The following is a 10,000-nucleotide window of genomic DNA, read 5'->3' as shown; positions in this document are numbered from 1 at the left end:
CACACACAATATACACACACACACACATCATGGAAATAATAGCTGCACTGTAATTCTACTCAGAAAGATTAAAGTGATTAGAAACAATGAATGATTATTTATGTATTCTGATATTTAGGGTCATATTTATTAATCTACTCATACAGTAGTAGTGTTTGTGTAACTCATGTGTAACGTCTCAGCATGTACAGAGTTGTAGAGGTTCCTAATGTTCCTCCTGTGATAATCCATCCCATAATAACTCCAGTATTCTCTATATACAGTAGCTGCAGATTGGGTGGTAGAGGGTATAGGAGTGTTGATAGAGCGTCCAATAGAAACTCATCCCACACATTTAATAATCACTGATTTTATACCTTATCATTTATCATTAATTTATTCAGCAGCGTAAATCAGAAGATAAGTGATGAGTTATACAGCCCTGATCACCTGTACTGATCTAACCCTCACCCGCTGAGAGAGTGATGAGGAGACCACAGGTGTGTGTGTGTGTGTGTGTGTGTGTGTGTGTGTGTGTGTGTGTGTGTGTGTGTGTGTGTCTCAGTATAAAAGAGACACGTGTGATTCTGCTGGAGATCAATAAGCTAAGATACACCCAGCATCACCTCCATCCTCAGATCCAGAGCTGATAATGTTACTCTATCGTTCCTCTATCTTTCCTCTATCATTCCTCTATCATTACTCTATCGTTCCTCTATCTTTCCTCTATCATTCCTCTATCATTACTCTATCGTTCCTCTATCATTACTCTATCATTACTCTATCATTCCTCTATCATTACTCTATCGTTCCTCTATCTTTCCTCTATCATTACTCTATCGTTCCTCTATCATTCCTCTATATTTCCTCTATCATTCCTCTATCATTCCTCTATCTTTCCTCTATCATTACTCTATCGTTCCTCTATCTTTCCTCTATCATTCCTCTATCATTACTCTATCGTTCCTCTATCATTACTCTATCGTTCCTCTATCATTACTCTATCATTCCTCTATCGTTCCTCTATCTTTCCTCTATCATTACTCTATCATTACTCTATCATTACTCTATCATTACTCTATCATTCCTCTATCATTACTCTATCGTTCCTCTATCATTACTCTATCGTTCCTCTATCATTACTCTATCGTTCCTCTATCGTTCCTCTATCATTACTCTATCTTTCCTCTATCATTACTCTATCGTTCCTCTATCTTTCCTCTATCGTTCCTCTATCATTACTCTATCGTTCCTCTATCTTTCCTCTATCATTCCTCTATCATTACTCTATCGTTCCTCTATCTTTCCTCTATCATTCCTCTATCATTACTCTATCGTTCCTCTATCTGTCCTCTATCATTCCTCTATCATTACTCTATCGTTCCTCTATCATTCCTCTATCATTCCTCTATCGTTCCTCTATCATTACTCTATCATTCCTCTATCGTTCCTCTATCTTTCCTCTATCATTACTCTATCATTACTCTATCCTTTCCTCTATCATTACTCTATCGTTCCTCTATCGTTCCTCTATCATTACTCTATCGTTCCTCTATCATTACTCTATCATTCCTCTATCGTTACTCTATCGTTCCTCTATCATTCCTCTATCATTACTCTATCGTTCCTCTATCTTTCCTCTATCGTTCCTCTATCGTTCCTCTATCATTACTCTATCGTTCCTCTATCTTTCCTCTATCATTCCTCTATCATTACTCTATCATTACTCTATCATTACTCTATCGTTACTCTATCGTTCCTCTATCTTTCCTCTATCATTCCTCTATTGTTACTCTATCATTACTCTATCGTTCCTCTATCGTTCCTCTATCATTCCTCTATCGTTACTCTATCTTTCCTCTATCGTTCCTCTATCATTACTCTATCGTTCCTCTATCATTCCTCTATCATTACTCTATCATTACTCTATCATTACTCTATCGTTACTCTATCGTTCCTCTATCTTTCCTCTATCATTCCTCTATTGTTACTCTATCATTACTCTATCGTTCCTCTATCGTTCCTCTATCATTACTCTATCGTTCCTCTATCGTTCCTCTATCGTTACTCTATCGTTCCTCTATCGTTCCTCTATCATTACTCTATCGTTACTCTATCTTTCCTCTATCATTACTCTATCGTTCCTCTATCTTTCCTCTATCATTCCTCTATTGTTACTCTATCATTACTCTATCGTTCCTCTATCGTTCCTCTATCATTACTCTATCGTTCCTCTATCGTTCCTCTATCGTTACTCTATCGTTACTCTATCGTTCCTCTATCGTTACTCTATCGTTCCTGTAATAAAGGATTATTCAGTCTTACCTTGTGAGTTAAATCCTCGTTGTAGAATCCACACACTTCTCCCCCCTGCTCCTCTTCATCCATCTCTCTCTCCTCTACCTCTCTATTCTACCTCTCTCTGTATCTCTCTTCTCCAACAGCTCTTTCTCCAGTCTCTCTCTCTCCTCCCTCTCTCTCTCTGTATTCTGTATCTCTCCCTCTCCTTCTCTCTCTCTCTTTCTATCTCTCTTCTCTGAGAAACAGCTCTTTCTTCAGCCTACATCACTCTCTCTCCCTACCCCCTCTTTCTTTCTTTCTGTTTCTCTCTTTCCCTCCCCCTCTCTCTGTATTCTCTCTCTCTCTCTCCATCCCCCTCTCTCTGTACATCTCTCTCTCTCTCTGTATCTCTCTCTCTGTTATGATTTTTTTAGCTCCTCCCCCAGTGATGAAACAGTCGATGTCACTCTGGGCAAAAGAGAAAAATAAGCATTTTTTACAACAAAATAACAGAAATAACAATAAGGAGAACATTAAAATAAAAATAATAAAATAAAGATTCATATTAAAAACATCAGTTTTAATATGAATAAAAACCTGTACATGTTCTGAAACAGTATTGATTGGTTGGTTATTGGTCTGTTTTGGGAACAGTGTGTTTATTGTTTATCAGCAGCAGCGTATATACTGTTATACAGACAGTCATTACACCCTTACAGATTTATTTAGTTTTTGTAAGGCCATCAGTTTATGACCTTAAGCTCAGGAGTACTTGGGTTCTGCAGCAGGACGATGACCCAAAGCTCATCAACAGGTCCAGCTCTGAATGGATAAAAAAAAACAAATAAAAAACATCTGGAAAATTCTCCAATGTGTCTGAATTAAAATAATTGTGTAAAGAAGAGTAGAACTGAATTCCTCCACAGAGATGAGAAAGACTCTCTGCACCTCCTCTCTTCTCCACTAGATGGAGACGTAATCGTTTCTTAGTTTAAATCTGATCCGGTTTCTGATGCACTTTTCAGTTCAGTTTATATTAAATTTAAAGCAGAGATTAATTCAGAATATCTGCAGTAAAAATTTACTATATAAAAATCAGAGGATCAATAAACAGAATAAACTACAGCAGATCAGTTTCACACTGTGATCAAACCTCTGAAATCTAATCTGAAGGAAGGTGGATGTTTTTTTTTTTTGCCAGGAGCCGCATAAGATCACCCATAATCCTGTTCTGCATCTTTTTTGTTATTTCAGTCATTTCTCATTTTCTGTAAATAAATGCTCTAAATGAGAATATTTTTATTTGTAATTTGGGAGAAATGTTGTCTGTAGTTTATAGAATAAAACAACAATGTTCATTTTACTCAAACATAAACCTATAAATAGCAAAATCAGAGAAACTGATTCAGAAACTGACGTGATCTCTTCATTTTTTACAGAGCTGTTTATCTGATTTCCAGAAATGCCAGATCAGAATTCATGTGATTCCTGAGGACAGCAGTGAGGGAGGGATATGATATTTTCCTCTGTTTTAATAATATTAGAAGGGTTGTGTCTTAAAAGCTCAGCGTTTCTAATAATATGGCCAAACATAACCAAAAAAGGCATCATTAAAGAAACATAAAAAGATTAAAAACTAAATTAATAGAAACTAAATACCAAAGAAGTGGGCGTGGCTAATTAATGTTTAATTTTTACAGTGAACTTCTTTAAACTCACTACTCTATTTTGTTTGTATTTATGCAGTGAGTGTGTATATCGTGTGTGTATAGTGTATAGTGTGTATAGTGTATAGTGTGTGTAGTGTATAGTGTGTGTGTATAGTGTATAGTGTGTGTAGTGTATAGTGTGTGTAGTGTATGAGTGTATAGTGTGTGTAGTGTATAGTGTATGAGTGTATAGTGTGTGTAGTGTATAGTGTGTGTAGTGTATGAGTGTATAGTGTATGAGTGTATAGTGTGTGTAGTGTATTGTGTGTGTAGTGTATAGTGTGTGTAGTGTATGAGTGTATAGTGTATGAGTGTATAGTGTGTGTAGTGTATAGTGTGTGTAGTGTATGAGTGTATAGTGTGTGTAGTGTATAGTGTGTGTAGTGTATAGTGTGTGTATAGTGTATAGTGTGTGTATAGTGTGTGTATAGTGTATGAGTGTATAGTGTGTGTAGTGTATAGTGTGTGTGTATAGTGTATAGTGTGTGTAGTGTATAGTGTGTGTAGTGTATGAGTGTATAGTGTGTGTAGTGTATAGTGTGTGTAGTGTATAGTGTGTGTATAGTGTATAGTGTGTGTATAGTGTGTATAGTGTGTGTATATAGTGTATAGTGTGTGTAGTGTATAGTGTGTGTAGTGTATGAGTGTATAGTGTGTGTAGTGTATAGTGTGTGTAGTGTATGAGTGTATAGTGTGTGTAGTGTATAGTGTGTGTAGTGTATAGTGTGTGTATAGTGTATAGTGTGTGTATAGTGTGTGTATAGTGTATGAGTGTATAGTGTGTGTAGTGTATAGTGTGTGTAGTGTATAGTGTGTAGTGTATGAGTGTATAGTGTGTGTAGTGTATAGTGTATGAGTGTATAGTGTGTGTAGTGTATAGTGTGTGTAGTGTATAGTGTATGAGTGTATAGTGTGTGTAGTGTATAGTGTATAGTGTGAGTGTATAGTGTGTGTAGTGTATAGTGTATAGTGTGTATAGTGTGTGTAGTGTATAGTGTGTATAGTGTGTTTAGTGTATAGTGTGTGTAGTGTATAGTGTATGAGTGTATAGTGTGTGTAGTGTATAGTGTGTGTAGTGTATAGTGTATAGTGTATGAGTGTATAGTGTGTGTAGTGTATAGTGTATAGTGTGTATAGTGTATAGTGTATGAGTGTATAGTGTGTGTAGTGTATAGTGTATAGTGTGTATAGTGTGTGTATACTGTGTGTATAGTGTATAGTGTGTGTAGTGTATAGTGTATGAGTGTATAGTGTGTATAGTGTATAGTGTGTGTATAGTGTGTGTATAGTGTATAGTGTGTGTATAGTGTGTGTAGTGTATAGTGTGTGTATAGTGTGTATAGTGTGTGTAGTGTATAGTGTGTGTATAGTGTGTGTATAGTGTGTGTAGTGTATAGTGTGTGTATAGTGTATAGTGTGTGTAGTGTATAGTGTGTGTATAGTGTATAGTGTGTGTATAGTGTATGAGTGTATAGTGTGTGTATAGTGTGTGTAGTGTATAGTGTGTATAGTGTGTGTATAGTGTATAGTGTGTGTGTATAGTGTATAGTGTGTGTAGTGTATAGTGTGTGTAGTGTGTGTATAGTGTATGAGTGTATAGTGTGTGTATAGTGTGTGTAGTGTGTGTAGTGTATAGTGTGTATAGTGTATGAGTGTATAGTGTGTGTAGTGTATAGTGTGTGTATAGTGTGTGTAGTGTATAGTGTGTATAGTGTGTATAGTGTGTGTAGTGTGTGTAGTGTATAGTGTGTATAGTGTATGAGTGTATAGTGTGTGTAGTGTATAGTGTGTATAGTGTGTATAGTGTGTGTAGTGTATAGTGTGTATAGTGTGTATAGTGTGTGTAGTGTGTGTAGTGTATAGTGTGTATAGTGTATGAGTGTATAGTGTGTGTAGTGTATAGTGTGTATAGTGTGTATAGTGTGTGTAGTGTGTGTAGTGTATAGTGTGTATAGTGTATGAGTGTATAGTGTGTGTGTGTATAGTGTGTATAGTGTGTGTAGTGTATAGTGTGTATAGTGTGTATAGTGTGTATAGTGTGTATAGTGTGTGTAGTGTGAGTGTATGTTAGTGTATAGAGGAACTGTGTGTATAGTGTGTATAGTGTGTGTAGTGTATAGTGTGTATAGTGTATGAGTGTATAGTGTGTGTGTGTATAGTGTGTATAGTGTATGAGTGTATAGTGTGTGTATAGTGTGTGTAGTGTATAGTGTGTATAGTGTATGAGTGTATAGTGTGTGTATAGTGTGTGTAGTGTATAGTGTGTATAGTGTGTGTAGTGTATAGTGTGTATAGTGTGTGTAGTGTATAGTGTGTATAGTGTGTGTGTGTATAGTGTGTATAGTGTGTATAGTGTATGAGTGTATAGTGTGTATAGTGTGTGTAGTGTATAGTGTGTATAGTGTGTGTGTGTATAGTGTGTGTAGTGTATAGTGTGTATAGTGTGTGTAGTGTATAGTGTGTATAGTGTGTGTAGTGTGTGTAGTGTATAGTGTGTATAGTGTGTATAGTGTGTGTGTATAGTGTGTATAGTGTGTATAGTGTGTGTGTGTATAGTGTGTATAGTGTGTATAGTGTGTGTAGTGTATAGTGTGTGTATAGTGTGTGTAGTGTATAGTGTGTATAGTGTGTGTAGTGTATAGTGTGTATAGTGTGTATAGTGTGTGTAGTGTATAGTGTGTATAGTGTGTGTAGTGTATGAGTGTATAGTGTATAGTGTGTATAGTGTATAGTGTGTATAGTGTGTGTAGTGTGTGTAGTGTGTATAGTGTATAGTGTATAGTGTGTATAGTGTGTATAGTGTGTGTAGTGTATAGTGTGTATAGTGTGTGTAGTGTATAGTGTGTATAGTGTGTATAGTGTGTATAGTGTATAGTGTGTATAGTGTGTGTAGTGTGTATAGTGTGTGTAGTGTATAGTGTGTATAGTGTGTATAGTGTGTGTAGTGTATAGTGTGTATAGTGTGTATAGTGTGTATAGTGTATAGTGTGTATAGTGTGTGTAGTGTGTATAGTGTGTGTAGTGTATAGTGTGTATAGTGTGTATAGTGTGTATAGTGTATAGTGTGTATAGTGTGTGTAGTGTGTATAGTGTGTGTAGTGTATAGTGTGTATAGTGTGTATAGTGTGTGTAGTGTGTATAGTGTGTGTAGTGTATAGTGTGTATAGTGTGTATAGTGTGTATAGTGTGTGTAGTGTGTGTAGTGTGAGTGTATGTTAGTGTATAGAGGAACTGTGTGTATAGTGTGTGTAGTGTATAGTGTGTATAGTGTGTATAGTGTGTATAGTGTATAGTGTGTATAGTGTGTGTAGTGTGTATAGTGTGTGTAGTGTATAGTGTGTATAGTGTGTATAGTGTGTGTAGTGTGTATAGTGTGTGTAGTGTATAGTGTGTATAGTGTGTATAGTGTGTATAGTGTGTATAGTGTGTGTAGTGTGTATAGTGTGTGTAGTGTATAGTGTGTATAGTGTGTATAGTGTGTGTAGTGTGTATAGTGTGTATAGTGTGTATAGTGTGTGTAGTGTATAGTGTGTATAGTGTGTATAGTGTGTGTAGTGTGTATAGTGTGTGTAGTGTGTATAGTGTATAGTGTGTATAGTGTGTATAGTGTGTATAGTGTGTGTAGTGTGAGTGTATGTTAGTGTATAGAGGAACTGTGTGTCTGTTTGTTGGAAGTTCTGCTGGTTTTTCAGGTTTTTCTTCTACAGGAGGAATTTTTTACTAAAAACTCTTTAACCCTTTAAACTCTGCTCACTGTGTGCAGTACAGGATATACCTGTAGATTATTAATGAAATTATTAAATGGGAATTTCAGTAAAAAAAAGAAAAAGCTTCTTATCTGTGCAATAAGTGTTTATTTATTATCTCAGTAAAACACATTACAGCATTACAATAAATACAAACAGCAATTTTACAAAAAGCCAAAAAAGTTTTCCTTAAAACAACAAAACATCTCCTAATCTCTCCTCCTCATCTGAGTTTAATAGAGTTAGTTAGTTAATGTTAATGTTAATTAATGTTAGTTAGAGTTAGTTAATGTACGTGTAAATAAATATATAGTACTTTATTTAACCAAAGAGAAAATAATGGAAAAATACACGTTTCTATTGTTTGTTTCTTGTTGAGGAAGTGAATAAAGGACTGAGAGGAATTTTAATATGTAATGTTTCCTGGTGTTTCTACAGAGGAAGATCAGATTATTGTTAAATTCCTGCTGAAGCTGCTGTCTGTCTGTCTGTCTGTCTGTCTGTCTGTGGGTTTATGGAGGATCTGAGCGTGATTCTGTGATCACAGGGAATTCTGGGACTCTAAATTATCTCCAGATTTCTCCTCACAGGCTGCAGAGAAACAAACAGACTGAAACAGGACTGTTCTCAAACACCAGGGTTCAAATTACGGGGAGGTTTGGGGGGTCAGACCTCCCCAATTAAGACTTCAACCCCCCCTAAAGGGGTAAAAACAGTAGTTTGGGGGGGTCAAAACTTTTAAATACATCTCTTACATATGACCTTAAATACTACACAATTAAAGCAGTATATGTGGCTGGTAGAATATTGTGATACGATTTTAAACCCCCTAAAGTGGATCATACCATTATTCCATGTTAATAAGCTTCCTCTCGTTTACCTGCTGCTGGATCATGATTGGTCAGGTGTGTCTAAGGTAAGGTGAGCGAGCTGCTCGAGCTACAGCTTTATGTGTAATTAGCTTCATATCTACTCAGCTTTCTTAAATACACACAATTGTGTGTGTTACAGATCCCTTCTTCAGAAGAAGTCTGCTGGATAATCCTGCTGCAAACCTGGATCAGAACCAGATCAGAGCGTCAGAGCTTCTCTAGAACCCTGATCTACACAGGTTTACCATTATTCCCGAGTAGAGGAAGAGAATCACGCTGAATCCTCTTACCTCACATCATATAAACAGCAGAACCGACTCTGTTACTAACTATAGACCTGCAGCTCTGCTTTATCTCCACTATCTACACTCTCTACTTCCTCCTCCAACCAGCCCAGCGTTACTCCTAAACACTCAGCCCAGAGAGAGGAGCTTCCACACTGAGTCCTGTATTTTCCATGTTTTTCATGTTGAGTCTTTTTTTATTTGGGGTTCTTCTTTATGGAAATTTTTCTCATGAAACAGAAACATTCTTCTTTTGATTTTTGGCGTTTTTCAATGGTTTTTCTTTGGTTTCAGTCTTATTTTCTTTGTGTTTTCTTATATATATAAATCAGGGGTCGGCAAAAGGCGTGAAACATCTATCCTGTGAGGTTGTTTGTACTATAATGAACGATAATGAAAAGTAAGTAAACAACAAAGCTTCTCTGGTGAGCTTTAGTTTACATTCCTCCCCCTGTCTGTCATGGTTGACCCAGGCAGGGAGACGAGGAGACGGACGCAAGTGCAGGTAGGGCGAAATAAATAATTTATTAAATAAATAACAAAGGTAAACAAAAGAAACAAGTAAACAAGAAATAAAGAAAAACTAAGCAGGGCAGGGATATAAACAAAGAAATACAACAAGAAGCTAAACTAGACAGAGGATAAATAAACTAAACAGGGCAAGGGCGTAAACAAGGGAAAATAACAGGGAACTAGAAATAAACAGATAAACACAAAGCAGGGAACAAAGGAGCGCGGGAATAAACAAGAAACAAACGAGGAACAGAATAAATACTAAGCTAAACAAGGCAGGGATATATACAAGGAGAGGACAAGGAACTAAACACTAAGCAGGGGACTGGGGAAACGAGGAAGAAACAAGAAACTACAAAACTAAACAAGAAATAAACACGGAGCAAGAACTAGGGCTATGAAACAGAATAAACACGGAGAGACAAAACAACAGGGGTTAGTGCAAAGACCAACGAGGGACAAGTGGCACAGGGGATCTATTTATATGAACAGGAAACACACTAGACGTGGAAACACCTGGGGAAGGGGCGGAGCTACAAATGAGACACATGGTGGTAAACTACTGAGACAGGAGACACAGAGGAGCACAGGTCACGTGGGGAAAACACACAGAGGCA

General features: G+C 36.7%; 1 protein-coding gene across 2 annotated transcripts in view; it reads right to left on the bottom strand.

Moving 5' to 3' along the window:
- LOC125781161 (ras-related protein Rab-37) overlaps positions 1-10,000 on the bottom strand; it is a 54,760-nt gene that overhangs the window by 13,028 nt on the left and 31,732 nt on the right. For both annotated transcript variants that reach the window (XM_049464322.1, XM_049464321.1), the window contains exon 4: positions 2,305-2,727. In XM_049464322.1, the coding sequence (XP_049320279.1) occupies positions 2,305-2,367 (63 nt within the window). In that variant the 5' untranslated portion in view covers positions 2,368-2,727. The remainder of the gene's footprint in view (positions 1-2,304; positions 2,728-10,000) is intronic.

The sequence above is a fragment of the Astyanax mexicanus genome, chromosome 15 (genome assembly GCF_023375975.1).
Source record: "Astyanax mexicanus isolate ESR-SI-001 chromosome 15, AstMex3_surface, whole genome shotgun sequence".
In the NCBI taxonomy this organism is placed as follows: domain Eukaryota; kingdom Metazoa; phylum Chordata; class Actinopteri; order Characiformes; family Acestrorhamphidae; genus Astyanax; species Astyanax mexicanus.
Note: the sequence above shows the minus strand (reverse complement) of the source record. Positions and strands in the feature narration are given on the sequence as shown.